At 35.8% G+C, this 18,315-nt stretch overlaps 1 protein-coding gene across 1 annotated transcript in view; it reads left to right on the top strand.

Annotated features, from left to right (window-relative positions):
• LOC136330994 (calcium-activated chloride channel regulator 1-like) overlaps positions 1 to 16,339 on the top strand; it is a 28,059-nt gene extending 11,720 nt beyond the window's left edge. Inside the window, exons 8-14 of the mRNA XM_066268739.1 lie at positions 413 to 590; positions 1,898 to 1,998; positions 2,342 to 2,566; positions 3,161 to 3,431; positions 3,785 to 3,955; positions 4,463 to 4,705; positions 15,968 to 16,339. Of these exons, the coding sequence (XP_066124836.1) occupies positions 413 to 590; positions 1,898 to 1,998; positions 2,342 to 2,566; positions 3,161 to 3,431; positions 3,785 to 3,955; positions 4,463 to 4,705; positions 15,968 to 16,287 (1,509 nt within the window). The 3' untranslated portion in view covers positions 16,288 to 16,339. The remainder of the gene's footprint in view (positions 1 to 412; positions 591 to 1,897; positions 1,999 to 2,341; positions 2,567 to 3,160; positions 3,432 to 3,784; positions 3,956 to 4,462; positions 4,706 to 15,967) is intronic.
• Positions 16,340 to 18,315: the final 1,976 nt, after the last annotated feature.

Below are 18,315 nucleotides of genomic sequence, written 5' to 3'. Positions count from 1 at the left end.
TGCACTCGTGCCTTTAGGCATAAATTTGCAAATGCTGTCTAGTCAGCAGCCTTCTAAATCTGCCTTGGTCATATACTTCTACCACAGTATCTCTTGGGACAATAATAGTAGTACACTGAGTACTTACTATGTGCTAGGCATTGTCCTAAGTGTTTTATTTTTCCTTTCTTTGGTAGTTTGAGTATATTTAAAAAGAAGAGATCTATTAACACCTTATCTTTGGAAGCCTACAAGATCATTGGGCATTATACTCATTTCCATACCAACTCAGCCTGGAATGACAATAGTTTATTTTGCCTACTCTGATGCATAGGCCTAGAACTTCTCTAAGACTAAAGAATAAGTTTATTTTCTGTTTAAATCTATTTAGATATGATTTTCTCCATTTGATAGTTTGGTTTTTCCCTATCAGGCAATTATCCAAAGTAGCCAGAGCACTTCTGCTTCTGAAATCATATTATTGACAGATGGGGAAGATGATCAAATAAGCTCATGCTTTGAAGATGTGAAACAAAGTGAGGCAATCATCCACACCATTGCTCTGGGGCCTTCTGCTGCCAAAGAACTGGAAATCCTGTCAGATATGACAGGTAAAACTTTGGAACATAATTGAATAGAAAATACATTTTCAGTCTCCCCCATTCTAAGGCCTCTTTCTCCTAAACTACAAAACTGCTCAAAAGTTTCCTATCCTAAAAATTCATCTCGGCCCTGGCCGGTTGGCTCAGTGGTAGAGCGTCGGCCTGGCGTGCGGAGGTCCCGGGTTCGATTCCCGGCCAGGGCACACAGGAGAAGCTCCCATCTGCTTCTCCACCCCTCCCCCTCTCCTTCCTCTCTGTCTCTCTCTTCCCCTCCCGCTGCCAAGGCTCCATTGGGGCAAAGATGGCCCGGGCGCTGGGGATGGCTCCTTGGCCTCTGCCCCAGGCGCTAGAGTGGCTCTGGTCGTGGCAGAGCGACGCCCCGGAGGGGCAGAGCATCGCCCCCTGGTGGGCGTGCCGGGTGGATCCCGGTGGTCGGTGCATGCGGGAGTCTGTCTGACTGTCTCTCCTCATTTCCAGCTTCAGAAAAATACAAAAAAAAAAATCATCTTTGTCACTTTGTCCTTATTCTTCAAGTTAATCTTATCTTTTCTCCCCCCTCACTTCTCTCCATTTCTACCTATACTGATTTTTTCTGATAATAGTCAGCATTTGTTGTCTTTATTCATTTCTTACCATTTTCTATCAATAAATCCACATTGAAACTTCTTCCCAAATAGTTCCTAATGACTTACTCAACTGCAGTTCCAAAATTCTTCCTCAGTGTCAGTCCTGCTCAGACCTACAGTAAAGAGAAACATAAAAATGGAAACCTAAAGAATACGAGGTTATATGTAGTTAGAATCCTGATAATAAATCTTGCCTTCTGCAACCCATTCTTTTCTAACTCTTCACACCTAAGTAATCTCTCTCTTCATTAACATTTATTTATTTATTGTACTTTATTCTAAACTGTAATTTTCTAATTGTTTTTGGTATATCATAAACACAACTAGAAAATAAGCTGGAGATTCAGAAATTTGTCTTAAATTTTATTTTTACCATATTATTTAGTTATTAGATCATCTTTACTAATGTGGCAGGTTCTTGCTACATGATTGATGTAAAAACAATTATATATGGCCAGTTCCTTACATTTTCTTCATTGTAACTTATTTTGAGCAAAGTTCTAGTTATTATAGTACTATATCTTGAAACTGAAGTACAAAAGTTTCTAATATTCTGGGAAATTCATCTTTGATAATTTTTAAAATGAAATTTAAAAATATATCCTAAAGTATACTAATAATAGCACAATTAAAATATGAAGAGCCCACTTAAAATTAGTATTATAAAATTAAATTTATGTCCATTTTTAGGAGGACATCGTTTTTTTGCCAATAAAGACATAAATAGCCTTATTGATGTTTTCAGTACAATTTCATCTAGAAGTGGGAGCATCACTCAGCAAGCAATTCAGGTCTGTATTACAGAATGATTCCTCGCTTTTTCACATTTGTAATAAACTTCTATCATACTAAAAAGTAAAAAATGCTTTTGCCTGAAAATATTTTAAGTGTGCAGAGGGAAAAATATCCTCACTGAATTTGTCTTTGTGGAACAATTACAGCTACTTTTTCTTTTGTCTTCTATATTCTTAGTTATAAATGCTTTCTATTGACAAAATATTTCAAAATAATTCTTAGTAATTTTAATTGAAATTCTAAAAATAAATTCAGAATTCTTCTAAACTGACCAAACTTTGTGATTTTATTATCTATAGTAACAAATGGTTTTATGTGTCTTTTATTTTGATGTAACAGCTGGAAAGTAAAGCCTTAAGAATTACGGGTGGGAAATGGATAAATGGTACGGTGCCTGTGGATAGTACAATTGGAAATGACACCTTTTTTGTTGTCACTTGGACAATACAAAAGCCAGTAATTCTTCTCCAAGACCCAAAAGGAAAGAAATATAAAACCTTAGATTTTAAAGAAGATAAATTAAATATTCGATCTGCCCGTCTTCGAATACCAGGTAGTGCAGAGGTAAGAATATTCTTTTATTTTTTCCATTCTATATCAATCAAACATCTTATGTATTGTCAATATTTAAACAGTATCTGTCATAAAAGGAAAACAAATAAAATAATTAGAGCTTTGGCCTGGCCAATGGCTCAGTGGATAGAGCGGCAGGCCCAATATATGGATGTCCCAGTGCCATTCCCAGTTAGGACACACAGGTGAAGTGACAATGTACTTTACCCACCCCTCCCTCTTCCACATTTATTCTTCCGCTCCTGCAGCAGTGGCTTGAACAGTTTGAGCATGACTCAAGGCACTGAGGATAGCTCCATTGGAGCACCTCAGTCTCAGGTGCTAAAAATGACTCAGTACTCGAGCCTTGGCCCTCAATGGTGTTGCCCAGTGAATCCCAGTTGGGGCACATGCAGGAGTCTCACTATCTTTCCTCCTCTCACCTAGAAAAAAATTAGAAATTAATATCCATACTACTTACTAGCTTATAAAAATCATACATTTAAATCATTACTATTACTCTTCTTAAATGTCTAAATAATTTTATATCCCCAACAAGGTAAAAAAATATTACAAAATCTCTCAAATAGGTTTTTTCTTTTTTAGACGGGTACTTGGGCTTACAGCCTTTTAAATAAACATATCAAACCTCAAACGGTAACGGTGACTGTGACTACTCGAGCAAGAAGTCCTACCATACTCCCAATAACTGCAACAGCTCACATGAGTCGAAATACAGCAAATTACACCGCCCCAATGATTGTTTATGCACGAATCAGTCAAGGGTTTTCGCCTGTTCTGGGAGCCAATGTAACAGCCTTTATAGAAAACGAAGATGGACATCAAGTAATGTTGGAACTTTGGGACAACGGTGCAGGTAATAAGAATCTGCATCCACTTCCACTGAACTTACGGTTTTACTACCAATCACTTAGCAGTCAGTATTTCCTGTGCATGCTAATGAATCATATTTTTAAGTGAATTCAATTAAATGTTAATGCTTTTGAGATGTCCTACTCAGTTACCTTGATTAGATGTAGAAATAAGCACATTATCTTCTTTAAATTTTATGAACAATTTATTTTTCCCATGGAATTTGAGAGTAGAATGTTTCTCCATTTTTATTAGTGTCATTGTTTTGCATATGCTTTCTCCAGTTTAGGTTTGTAAACAATTAGAATTGTCATTTTTACTCTGTTGAATGACTGATTATTGCCTTTCAATATCAAGGAGCTGATACTGTAAAAAATGATGGCATCTACTCAAGATATTTTATAGATTACCATGGAAATGGTAGATACAGTTTAAAAGTACGTGCCCAGGCAAGAAAAAAGATGGGTAGGCTAAGTTTAAGACAACGACACAACCAAGCTCTGTATGTACCAGGTTACACAGAAAATGGTAAGTGGTCTTAAAATAGAAACATATTCTTTGTTAAGGTGAATAACATGTCAAGCATGGAAAATATAATGTACTATGGAGAACCTAAGTAACAGCTATAAAATCATGCATGTTTCAAAACCATAGTTATACAATGGACCTAGCATTGAGCTATGCTTCCAACATGATGTGCTTACACCCCTTCAGTTCATTTCATTTACATTGAAAAAAATTTACTGAGCTTCTCTTATGTGGCAAGCATTGTGCTAAATGCTCAAGCAACAGAGATAGGAAATAAGACATCACCCTTGTTCTCAAAGAATTTACATTTAAGTGGTAAAGAGTAAAAGTAGATTAAAAGATCTTTCTAACATTGTGTGTCTCTTCACCAACTTTAACATTCAACAATATACAAGTATTTTTTTCACTGAAAGCTATAAATATTAGCCTTCTACATTGCAAGATGAGATTACAAGATAAGAATAGATATGGCAATGGAATAAGTTACAAAAATACTATTTTTATCAGGTATAATTATATTGAACCCTCCCAGACCTGAGGATAATGATGATGACCTGGAAGAAGCAGAAGTAGAAGACTTTAACAGAGTAACCTCTGGAGGCTCCTTTGTTCTGTCTGAAATTCCTCCTTCTGGTGATCATACTCAGATATTTCCACCCAGCAAAATTACAGACCTCACAGCTAAATTAAAAGAAGATTTTATTCAACTTTCATGGACTGCTCCTGGCAATGTCTTTGATTTAGGAAAAGGTAATTTTTTTTTTGGAAAAGGTAATTTTGATATTATATTTTAAAATATACTAATAGAAACCCCATTGTCTTTCACTTACTAAGAATTATCTACTGTCCTATTTATAAATAATGTGTGGAGTGTCTACTATGAAAAATTATTCACTTATTTTTCAGGTGTGAAATTGAAACTTTACAAGATAATTAACTGCCCTTGATTTTTTCTATATTTAATAACTTAACAAGTCTAACCCACTCCTGTCTGATTCTCTTGGGTCAAACTCTCTCTCACAATATGAACCATCTTAGAAATAACTTTAAGAAAATAGTTAATAACTTTCTGTTTCATTCTTTTCTCTCTAACAAGTTTTTCTTGTACAATTTTATTCATTCATTGATTTGTTTGAATTTTCAAACAAAGCAGAATTCCTAAGAGTTAATCCCTACTCTCAACATTCAAGTGAGTGCAGAAGACAATTTATACAAGTAAATAGATAACTTTACAGAACATGATAAGTGACATGTATTATAAAAGCACAGAGGGATATGGCAGCACATTGAAAGACCAAAAATTCCTGGTTGTAGGTAGGACCATGGAGTATATCTTAAACAGCTTTCCAAGGAAGTCTACGCATGACCTAAGAGTTGAAGATGAGGACAATTAGCCAAGTTAATTGAAGATATCCCTTTGAAAAGAGAGGATCTTAGGCAGAGAAACTCAACTAGTTTGGAAGTTTAAGCCATGGAGTTTGAATAAAGTTCGAGGCCAAATATCTCATTCATTCAAAGTCTCTTACAATAAATTGCCTCATTTCAAAAGATTTAATCATTTTCACCATCACTTTCAATTTACTTGAGTTTCATTATGTATTGAATGGCTATCCTATTCCAGTATTTGCTCGACTAGTAGATTCATACGAGATAAATCCAATCTCTCCATTTTCCTTTAAAGGTAGAAAATTAAAATGAAAACAACATGCATTATCAAAATACACAGTATCTCACGAGCTGTCAGTGCTAAAAAAGCCACATGTTCAGTACTCTTTCTCTTGGGTTACAATAAAATCCTCATTGAAATACTCTCAATAGAAAATATGCTTTTTAATCTTTCATTTTCTATATAGCATTTTTGGAAGCTATATTCTTTTTATCATTATTATACAAAAAAAAAAATTCTAAACCAAAGAAAACATAGACTACCCATGAAGAGCTCTTTTCTACTTCAGTATGAATAACTCATCATAACAACTTCTGAAATACATTATTTTTCTTTAATATGACCCACAAATAAATAGCAGAATTAAAAAAAAAGAGAGTTCCACTAGTAAAGTCTCAAATAAATTTGCCTGACCAAATATTTAGTTATAAATTACAGTCAATGCCAACACTTCAGTTCAAGATTGGGTTCATACTAAATGTCCTTTATTCTGATTATACAAACTAAAAGAATGAAGAATGCATTATACTTGGGCACTGAGAAAGGAACGACTTCACTGTGTTTAACCACAAATGTCTAAGATAGGCAGGCTCTTTGGTGACAAATAAAAGCCTGAAGTTACTATCAAATATTGCTCTGTCTTGAAAAACAATGTGCTCAGTATCCCAAAGAATAAATGAATATCTATATAATCTCAAGTGAAGTACTTAAGTTCTCTGTAACCCAATTTTCATATCCATAAATATGCTAATTGGTCTAAATGACTAAAACATTTATTTTTTTTTTTTTAAATAAATTTTTATTAATGGTAATGGGATGACATTAATAAATCAGGGTACATATATTCAAAGAAAACATGTCTAGGTTATTTTGTCATCAAATTATGTTGCAAACCCCTCGCCCAAAGTCAGATTGTCCTCCGTCACCCTCTATCTAGTTCTCTGTGCCCTTCCCCCTCCCCCTAACTCTCTGCCATCCTCCCTCCCATGTCCTCCCTCCCCCCCCCCCACCCTTGGTAACCACCACACTCTTGTCCATGTCTCTTAGTCTCATTTTTATGTTCCACCAATGTATGGAATCATGTAGTTCTTGTTTTTTTCTGATTTGCTTATTTCACTCCTTATAATGTTATCAAGATCCCACCATTTTGCTGTAAATGATCTGATGTCATCATTTCTTATGGCTGAGTAGTATTCCATAGTGTATATGTGCCACATCTTCTTTATCCAGTCTTCTATTGAAGGGCTTTTTGGTTGTTTCCATGTCTTGGCCACTGTGAACAGTGCTGCAATGAACATGGGGCTACATGTGTCTTCACGTATCAATGTTTCTGAGGTTTTGGGGTATATACCCAGTAGAGGGATTGCTGGGTCATAAGGTAGTTCTATTTGCAGTTTTTTGAGGAACCACCATACTTTCCTGCATAATGGTTGTACTACTTTACAGTCCCACCAACAGTGAATGAGGGTTCCTTTTTCTCCACAGCCTCTCCAACATTTGCTATTACCCGTCTTGTTGATAATAGCTAATCTAACAGGGGTGAGGTGGTATCTCATTGTAGTTTTGATTTGCATTTCTCTAATAACTAATGAAGCTGAGCATCTTTTCAAATATCTGTTGGCCATTTGTATCTCTTCCTGGGAGAAGTGTCTGTTCATATCCTCTTCCCATTTTTTTATTGGATTGCTTGTTTGTTTGTTGTTGAGTTTTATGAGTTCTTTGTAAATTTTGGATATTAGGCCCTTATCTGAGCTGTCGTTTGAAAATATCAGTTCCCATATAGTTGGCTGTCTGTTTATTTTGATATCAGTTTCTCTTGCTGAGCAAAAACTTTTAATTCTGATGTAGTCCCATTCATTTATCTTTGCCTTCACTTCTCTTGCCATTGGAGTCAAGTTCATAAAATGTTCTTTAAAACCCAGGTCCATGATTTTAGTACCTATGTCTTCTTCTATGTACTTTATTGTTTCAGGTCTTATATTTAGGTCTTTGATCCATTTTGAATTAATTTTAGTACACGGGGACAGGCTGTAGTCGAGTTTCATTCTTTTGCATGTGGCTTTCCAGTTTTCCCAACACCATTTGTTGAAGAGGCTTTCTTTTCTCCATTGTATGTTGTTGGCCCCTTTATCAAAGATTATTTGACCATATATATGTGGTTTTATTTCTGGGCTTTCTATTCTGTTCCATTGGTCTGAGTGTCTATTTTTCTGCCAATACCATACTGTTTTGATTATCGTGGCCCTATAATATAGTTTAAAGTCAGGTATTGTAATGCCCCCAACTTCATTCTTTTTCCTTAGGATTGTTTTGGCTATTCGGGGTTTTTTATAGTTCCATATAAATCTGATGATTTTTTGTTCCATTTCTTCAAAAAATCTCATAGGGATTTTGAGGGGAATTGCATTAAATTTGTATATTGCTTTGGGTAATATGGCCATTTTGATTATATTTATTCTTCCTATCCAAGAACAAGGAATATTTTTCCATCTCATTGTATCTTTTTCGATTTCCCTTAACAATGCTTTGTAATTTTCATTATATAGGTCCTTTATGTTCTTTGTTATGTTTATTCCTAGGTATTTTATTTTTTTTGTTGCAATCGTGAAGGGGATTATTTTTTTGAGTTCGTTTTCTAATATTTCATTGTTGGCATATAGAAAGGCTATGGACTTTTGTATGTTAATTTTGTATCCTGCGACCTTACTGTATTGGTTTATTGTTTCTAATAATCTTTTTGTGGAGTCCTTCGGGTTTTCGATGTATAGGATCATATCATCAGCAAAAAGTGATAGCTTTACTTCTTCTTTTCCGATATGGATGCCTTTTATTTCTTTGTCTTGTCTGATTGCTCTGGCCAGAACTTCTAGCACCACGTTGAATAAGAGTGGAGAGAGTGGACAACCCTGTCTTGTTCCTGATTTAAGGTAGAAAGTCCTCAGTTTTATGCCGTTTAATAGGATGTTGGCTGATGGTTTATCATATATGGCCTTTATCATGTTGAGATATTTTCCTTCTATACCCATTTTGTTGAGAGTCTTAAACATAAAATTGTGTTGTATTTTATCAAAAGCCTTTTCTGCGTCTATTGATAAGATCATGTGGTTTTTGTTCTTTGTTTTGTTGATATGGTGTATTACGTTAACCGTTTTGCGTATGTTGAACCATCCTTGAGATTCTGGGATGAATCCCACTTGATCATGATGTATTATTTTTTTAATATGTTGTTGTATTCGGTTTGCCAGTATTTTGTTTAGTATTTTAGCATCTGTATTCATTAGAGATATTGGTCTGTAGTTTTCTTTCTTTGTGCCATCCTTGCCAGGTTTTGGTATGAGGGTTATGTTGGCCTCATAAAATGTGTTTGGAAGTATTGCTTCTTCTTCAATTTTTTGGAAGACTTTGAGTAGAATAGGAACCAAGTCTTCTTTGAATGTTTGATAGAATTCACTAGTATAACCGTCTGGGCCTGGACTTTTATTTTTGGGGAGATTTTTAATAGTTTTTTCTATTTCCTCCCTGCTGATTGGTCTGTTTAGGCTTTCTGCTTCTTCATGACTCAGTCTAGGAAGGTTGTATTGTTCTAGGAATTTATCCATTTCTTCTAGGTTGTTGTATTTGGTGGCATATAATTTTTCATAGTATTCTACAATAATTCTTTGTATTTCTATGATGTCTGTGGTGATCTCTCCTCTTTCATTTTGGATTTTATTTATTTGAGTCCTGTGTCTTTTTTCCTTGGTGAGTCTTGCCAAGGGTTTGTCAATTTTGTTGATCTTTTCAAAGAACCAGCTCCTTGTTTTATTGATTTTTTCTATAGTTTTTCTGTTCTCTATTTCATTTATTTCTGCTCTGATTTTTATTATCTCCTTTCTTCGGCTGGTTTTGGGTTGTCTTTGTTCTTCTTTTTCTAGTTCCTTAAGGTGTGAAGTTAAGTGGTTTACTTCGGCTCTCTCTTGTTTGTTCATATAGGCCTGAAGTGATATGAACTTTCCTCTTATTACTGCTTTTGCTGCATCCCAGAGATTCTGATATGTCGTATTTTCATTTTCATTTGTCTGTATATATCTTTTGATTTCTGCACTTATTTCTTCTTTGACCCATTCATTTTTTAGAAGTATGTTGTTTAGTTTCCACATTTTTGTGGGTTTTTCCCCCTCTTTTTTGCAGTTGAATTCTAGTTTCAAGGCTTTATGATCAGAAAATATGCTTGGTACAATTTCAATTTTTCTAAATTTGCTGATATTGTCTTTGTGGCCCAACATATGGTCAATTCTTGAGAATGTTCCATGTACACTAGAGAAAAATGTATACTCTGTCGCTTTGGGATGAAGTGTCCTGTAGATGTCTATCATATCCAGGTGTTCTAGTATTTCGTTTAAGGCCACTATATCTTTATTGATTCTCTGTTTGGATGACCGATCTAGAGCCGTCAGCGGTGTATTGAGGTCTCCAAGTATGATTGTATTTTTGTTAGTTTTTGTTTTAAGGTCAATAAGTAGCTGTCTTATATATTTTGGTGCTCCTTGGTTTGGTGCATATATATTAAGGATTGTTATGTCTTCTTGATTCAACTTCCCCTTAATCATTATGAAATGACCATTTTTGTCTCTGAGTACTTTTTCTGTCTTGTAGTCAGCATTATTAGATATGAGTATTGCTACACCTGCTTTTTTTGGGTGTTGTTTGCTTGGAGTATTGTTTTCCAGCCTTTCACTTTGAATTTGTTTTTATCCTAGTTGCTTAGATGTGTTTCTTGTAGGCAGCATATAGTTGGATTTTCTTTTTTAATCCATTCTGCTACTCTGTGTCTTTTTATTGGTAAGTTTAATCCATTTACATTTAGTGTAATTATTGACACTTGTGGGTTCCCTACTGCCATTTTATAAATTGCTTTCTGTTAGTTTTGTATCTAGTTTGATTCTTCTCTTTTGTTTTTCTATCATTTGTTTTTGTTTGTTTGTGTTCCATACTTCTTTCCTCTGTTGCTACCTTTTTTAAGTCAAGTGTTTTTGTGGTGGTTTTTTTAAGGGTGGTTACCATTAAGTAATGAAAAGGGTACCTACCATATTCATTGTAGTACCCTATCTTATAAGTATTTCTGCACTTCATCATCCTTTGCTACTGTTAATCTCCATCCTCTCCCCCCTTTTTTTCCTTTGTTGTCACAGTTTAAGTTTGGTTTTATTGTGTTCTTGGTGGAGCTGTTACTTGTGGTGTTGTTTTCTTTTGTTCTTTGAATCTGGTTGGAAACCCCCCCTTAGTATTTCCTGGAGTGGGGGCTTTCTGTTGATAAATTCTCTCATCTTTTCTGTATTTGTGAATGTTTTTATATCTCCTTCATACTTGAAGGATAGCTTTGATGGGTATAGTATTCTTGGCTGAAAGTTCCTCTCTTTCAGGGCTTTAAATATTGGGGTCCACTCTCTTCTAGCTTGTAGAGTTTCTGCTGAGAAATCTGATGATAATCTAATAGGCCTTCCTTTATATGTTGTACTCTTCTTTTCCCTGGCTGCCATGAGAATTTTTTCTTTGTCATTGGTTTGTGTCATCTTTATTATGATGTGCCTTGGAGTGGGTTTGTTGGGGTTAAGAAAACTTGGTGTTCTGTTTGCTTCTTGAATTTGAGGCTTTAGTTCCTTCCACAGGCTTGGGAAGTTCTCATCTATTATTTGTTTGAGTATATTCTCCATTCCATTTTCTTTCTCTTCTCCCTCTGATATACCTATTATTCTTATGTTATTCTTTCTGATGGAGTCAGACAATTCCTGCAGGGCTTTCTCGTTTTTTATTATTTTTGAGTCTCTTTCTTCTTCTCTCTGTTGTGCCTCAAGTTGTTTGTCTTCTATTTCACTAATCCTATCTTCAATCTGGGCTGTTCTGTTAGCTAAGCTTGTTACCTCGTTTTTCAGCTCGTGAATTGAGTTTTTCATTTCTGTTTGATTTGTTTTTATAGTTTCAATTTCCTTGGTAATATATTCTTTGTGTTCATTGAGTTGTTTTCTGATCTCCCTATATTGCCTTTCTGTGTTTTCTTGTATATCTCTGAGTATTTTTAAGATTTCTAGTTTAAATTCTCTGTCATTTAACTCCAAGGCTTCCAATATGTTAAGTCTTTTCTCCATAGATTTTTCCACATCTATTTGTGTTACCTCTCTTTCTTTTGTATCCATAATATTCGATTTCCTCTTTCTTATCGGCATCTGAGGGTGGTCTTATTGATAGCACTAATTAGAATTAATAAAGAGTAAAAAGAAAGAAAAAAAAAAAAAGGGTAAAACACCCCACAAAAAAAAAAAAGTAATAATTTATTATTTCCCCCTTTTTTCTCTCTTTTCTTTCCCTCCTCTCCCCTCCTCAGGGAAATATCGTGCCTATAATGGAGGGCCTGATTTGGGGTGAAGAGTTCAAGGGGCAAAAAAAGGGAGTAGGGACCTACTAAATGCAAAAAAAAAAAAAAAAAGGAAGAAAATCTTAGACAAGCATAAGATGATTTGCTTGTAAGTAATGGTCAACTAAGAGATATAATGAGAGGGATAAGAGGGAATCAGAAAAAAGGACCAAAAAAGAATAATAAAGAAAAATAAATAAAAATAATAAGTAAAAATCTGTTGTATTAAGTGGAGCAAAGACTAAATACAATGGAGACCTTGGGTTGGGAGGACCCAAAATGCCACAAAAATAAACAAACAAGAGAAAAAAAAATAAAAACAAAAGCAAAAAAGAGAAATAAAAACAAAAAAAAAAGCCTTGAGTCCCAAATTAACTAATTTGTTCGTGATTGAGGATTATATGGGAGGAAAGTAAAATGAGAAAAGAAAAAATGAATAGAAAGGAAAAAATAAGAAAAAGAGAAAAGCGAAGGAAGAAATAAAATAGGAGGAGAAAAAAACAAAATAAAGCAAGACAAAAAAAAAAAAACAAAAGAGGAGAGAGTGAGAGTTAAGTGTTTTGGAGTATAACCTTAAAGGAGGGTGAGGATGAAGAAGAAAAATAAAATGCAACACTCATGGGTAGTGTAGTTCAAGAAAGGGGAAGCATAAGATGGGCAGAGAATAGAAGGACCGAGGTGGAGGAAATAAAGGCAAAAAGATAGAAGAAACAAGCAACAACAACAACAACAAAAAAAAAAAATTAGTGGATCAAGTTGTAAAGTCTGTGGGTTTTTCTTGATTTTGAGAGGTTAACTTCTTCCTTTTTCTTTTCTCTCCCTCTTCCTAGTCGGTGACTCTGTACCCCAGGCTCTGCCCCTGTGTCACTCTTAGGTAGGGATTTGCAGTTGATGGGATTCTATGGCAATGTCATATAATTGGCTTTAGTCTTGCTGGTAGTCATGGCTTGTTGGCGTTTGCAGGGTCCAACGATGAGAGAGTTTGCTTTCCTGGATTCTCTCTCCTAGTCCCCCCTTTCTGAATTAGCAGCCTGGTGATCCAGCTATAAGGCTGCAACTGCTTCTGCCTGGGGAGTAAGAGGCTCAAAGAGCTGGGAAATCCCCACTCTATCCCCACTCAGTGCAAGGCTTTGGGAAAGGCTCTGAGAGTCAGGGCCTCCAATGTAATCAGGCGGGGGTGGGAGTCAATTGTTGTCAAGGTGACTGTTCAGCGCCTATCATTTAGTTGGACCTCTCAACCCAGGCTTTCCACACTTTGTAGCCTGTTTTTTCAGGGAAGAAGAGGCATTAGTCTCTGCTTACGACTAGTGTAGTATAGACCTTATTATCTGCCAAGTCCTTCTTGTTAGCGTTTATCCCTGAATATGGAGGCTCTATCAATCAGAAGTTGCCCCCGCCCCTTTAGCGAGAGGCACTAAAAAATATCACGCCTCTTGTCTTGGATCGCTGAACTGAGAGAGATCTTATCAATTCGAACCGAGGGTGCGCAGATTTTATGGGTTAAGCTAATTTCAGTGATTGGGTCGCAGCTGTGTTTCCGAAGGTATTTTAGGCTGCCTGCGCGCACCCCTCCCCCAACGCTTGATTGTTAGCTTGAATGGCTGGGTGAGGTGCCCCGCCCACGGAGAGAATCTCCCAAGCCTCTCCCGCTCGCGCCGCTGGCGGCTGGACCGCACCAGGCGCAGGATAATGGAGCCCCCTGGGTGTGCGGGCCAGTAGGGCGCCCTGGGCACGTGGAATGCCCAAGGCACGCGCACGAATGGGGCGCTCCGGGCACCGGTGGCCGGCGACCCCCACTCGCAGTGTGCGGGCCGCTGGGAACGTCAGCAGTGCTCAACCGGACCGGGCGCGCGCGCGGCGGCTCGTGGCGGCCGCTCGCGGTGGCGGTTCCCGGGGGTTCGCGGCAGCTCGCGGTGGCGGTTCGCGGGGGTTCGCGGCAGCTCGCGGGCTCGCGGCAGCTCGTGGGCGGCCGCTCGCCGCGGCTTGCGGTTCCCAAGTATATGGGCTGACTCACCGCGGGCGCACTCCCTCGCGGCTTGAATGAGCGTCGCTGAGGTAGCTTCCTCCACACCCTCGTCTCTCAGATTCAAGTGATAACAGTCCTTTTGCTTTCAGTTTGTGTGGAACTCCGGAATGCTCCGAGGATAAATTTTTCTGTTTCTAGTTGATAAATTTGTTGTGATTTAGGGGAGAGCTGTCAGACGCGCTTCTCACGGCGCCATTTCCGTCAATTGTCGACTAAAACATTTAGAGGTAATCCTAATATTTTATGATTCTCTTATTCCATCATTTGGAGCATCAACTCAATAACTATGTTGTTGACCAACAAGTAATTTAGTAAGTCAAATATGTGCCCAAAACAGTACCACATACTCTAATTGATAGAAGAAAAAAACATTTAAATCATAGGTTTTTCCCTCAATAATAAAATGATCTATTCAAAAAGATAAATTGAACCTCAATTTAAAAAATTTAGAAAATTATTTCCTGCAATAAAAAAATCTACAAAACTCCATTTTGTGCAATAAGAAGAGTCATCAGGATGAATTAATACATGAACATGACTTCATGAAGAGGTTAGGCCTCTTTTGAACTTTGAGAAATTAGTAAAACTTGCACAGATATGAAAAGAGTCACACTTCAAGTAGTCATGACAGAGCGAGAAGGAACAAAATAATATGATCAAGGTCAAGAAAGCAAAATTTCACAATGGAATATTTAAATTAAAGTAAGAGTAAGAGAGGGATAATAAACTGAGTAGTGATAGATAGATGATGATGATAGATAGGTGATAGATAGATAGATAGATAGATAGATGATAGATAGATAGATAGAAGATAGATGATAGATAGATGATAGAAGATAGAGATAAACAGACCCATATCAATGAAACACAGAGTGTGTATGAAGAGTAGTAGTATAGATTGAGCAGACCCATTTATTGAAAAACTAGAATGATAAGGCAAAGGGCTTGAATTTTTTCAAAATAATTAAATCAAAGTTATTCTCCACACACTTAAAATACCTTAAACGTATCATTGACAACAAAATGTCTTCACATCCAGAAAGGGCACTTGACTTTTGCTTATACCCCAGTTTCCATACCTGGCATTTCAGAATGTGAGACTGTATCTTTACACTGATTGCTCTGGTGGATTTCTAGTAGCATTTTGGAATTAAACATTTATGTCAGCATCTTTCTTTCCTTTCTTGATAAAATAAGTTATAATAGCTAATATGTTAAACATTTATTAACTCCTCAAACTTGTGCTAAATACTTTTCCTACATTATCATATATAATTCTGAACACTATTATAGTAAGCATTCAGTATACTCATTGAATGAATTGAATCTTTATTTCACAGATAAGAAAATTGAGTTTAAAAAGGTTTAATAAATTACTTTTTGTTACACAGCTAGAAAGTTATAGAATTAAGGTGCTAAACAAAGTCTGCCTAGCTCCTAAGCACATAGAAATGAGCACACATTCCACGCTCGCTCTCTGCCTCCCTTTGCTCTTTATTCTTACTACTTGTCTTCCACTCTATTTATCTGCTCCTTATTTTCCCCTCCTATTAATCCCTCTCTCAATTTATCGAGAAACAATACAGATGTGGGGTCTGAATGTCTTTACTATATTCAAACATTATTGTGTTCCTTGTTCTAAGTTAAAAAATGGATTCAGTTCTTTATAGTTCTAGAAAAATCGAGATTTTGCTTTTAATTATATAATTTTCAATTAAATTTCTTGTAATTAGATAACTAAATAAAAAGTGTTTACATATCTGTCCTTCAAATATGGAAGACAGAATAACCAGACAATAGCTACAACTGAGATTTTCATAAACAAAACCCAGTGTGCATTTCTGATAAGGCCCTAAATGTAAGGCAGTGTGTTGGCAGTACAGCATCACAGAGATTTTAATATACATGAAATGTCTATTTGTTTTTCAGCCAACCGCTACATTATAAGAATAGATAAGTATCTCCTGAAGCTCCAAGAACATTTTGACATTGCTACTCTAGTGAACACCTCTAGCCTGACACCTAAGGAGGCTGGCTCAACAGAAAGTTTTGAATTTAAACCAGAAGCTTTGAAAATAGAAAATGGCACCAAAGTCTTTATTGCAGTTAAAACCATCAATAAAGCCAATCTCACCTCAGAACTCTCTAACATTGCACAACTAATCAAGTATATTCCTGATCTGGGCACCAAGGTTTCAGCTATCAATTTGGGAATTTTAGGATTAGCTGTGATTTTATTTATAATTTAAAATAGAAATTATATTAGATCTAAAATTCAATGTTATACACCTTTGTTAGATATTAATTTAGAATTTAATTTGCTATACTTTCTTATAAAATACTTTAAAAGGGAAGGAGGAGGAGGGTAGAGGGGGGGATGGTTATGAAGGATGACTTGGGGTGGTGAACACATAGTGCCATATACAGATGATGTATTATAGAACCATACACCTGAAATTTGCATAATGTTATTAACCAGTGTGACCCTAATAAAGTCAATAAAAATTTTTAAGTGAAAGTACAAAAGTATTACCTAATTACGTGACTTCATTAATACTAATTAGTTGCTAAGTGTATATCAAAATAAGAATACTATTTCTTATCTTAGAAAAATAAATTTATTAACACAACATAAAAAGAAGATACATATTTGTATCTTCTTGTAGGATGTTTTTTTTTACAGGGACAGAGAGAAAGAGTCAGAGAGAGGGATAAACAGGAACAGACAGACAGGAACAGAGAGATGAGAAGTATCAATCATTAGTTTTTCATTGTGCGTGGCAACACCTTAGTTGTTCATTGATTACTTTCTCATATGTGCCTTCACCGCGGACCTTCAGCAGACCAAGTAACCCCTTGTTTGAGCCAGCAACCTTGGGCTCAAGCTTGTGAGCTTTTGCTCAAACTAGATGAGCCCGCATTCAAACTGGCAACCTTGGGGTCTCAAACCTGGGTTTTCCGCATCCCAGTCCAATGCTCTATCCACTGTGCCACTGCCTGGTCAGGCTCTTCTTGTAGGATTTTTAAGAAACAATTTTAGAACGTGCTACAAATTCACTGGGTATATTAACAAAATGAGAATTTATCTGAGCTTTTGAAAAATATTTACATATCCACAACAGAAGTAATTTTATTGTAAAATTATTATATTTTTAATTCAAAATGAATATTTTATGTTTACATGAACTATAATACAAAAACCTATAAAGATAACTTTTCAATGAGAAATGGTCTAAAGCAGTAAGGAGGTCATATTTCTTTGTTATCACTGATTAAATGTGATATGTCAAAGTTTTGACTCCAGGCATGAAATGACTATTAGAGAGCAAAAATACTTTTTTGTATAAATTGTGCACCATTGAAGAAGTCCCATTTACATTCTGAGATCATTTTTGCGTCCTCAGAGTTCACCAAGATGCTCCATCAGGGCAGGAATCTTTCTTTATTTCTATCTCCAGTTTCTAAGATACTACTTGATGCATACTATATATTCAATAAATATTTGTTAAAGTAATGAATATTTTCATACCATCAAAGAAAACAAAATTTGACCCATTACATTATAAAATATGATGTGCTCATGGTAATGTGAGGACTTGATATAATAAAAATTAACCACTTAATAACAGTGATCTGAATGAACTCAGCATTTTAGAAAATTAACTATATAATGTCATCCAGAATTTGTTAACTAATAAAATATAAATTAAGCTATTAATATAGCAATTAAGAGATTCTTTTTTTCTGAGAGAGATAAAGACAGGAAAATGCTTTGTTTACAAGCAGGAAAGGAAGATTTCAAGAACTCTTTGAATGTCTAAAAAGAGGCACTTACCTGATATATCTGGAAAGGTCAGAAAAAAATCATAAAACAATAAATCAAATTCAGAAGAATACAAAAAATATAATATATTTGGACAAAGTTGGATTTATCATAGAAATCCAAAGATGGTGTAACATTAGAAAATCAGTGTAATTCACCGCATTAATAAATTAAAGAAAAATTGTTATTTCAAAATGTGGGTCAGAGTAATGGCGGAGTAGGAAGCGATACCGATAAATCTCCCCCAAAACTCAACAAGATCTTCAACCAGAAACAGAAAAACCTATACTTGGAGCTTCCAGATTCTTCGCAATACACCCAAAGGTATGATTGAGTGAAAAATTGGCTAAATATATAACCAAACCCCGAAGGAAATAGGGAGTAAGAAATGCTCCGCCTTCCTCACTAACCTAAACAGGGCGGCTTTCTCTGGTAACTGTGAATATAGAAACTG

The sequence above is a fragment of the Saccopteryx bilineata genome, chromosome 3 (genome assembly GCF_036850765.1).
Source record: "Saccopteryx bilineata isolate mSacBil1 chromosome 3, mSacBil1_pri_phased_curated, whole genome shotgun sequence".
NCBI lineage: Eukaryota > Metazoa > Chordata > Mammalia > Chiroptera > Emballonuridae > Saccopteryx > Saccopteryx bilineata.
The sequence above is the reverse complement of the archived record's forward strand: the minus strand, read 5'-3'. Positions and strand labels throughout refer to the sequence as shown.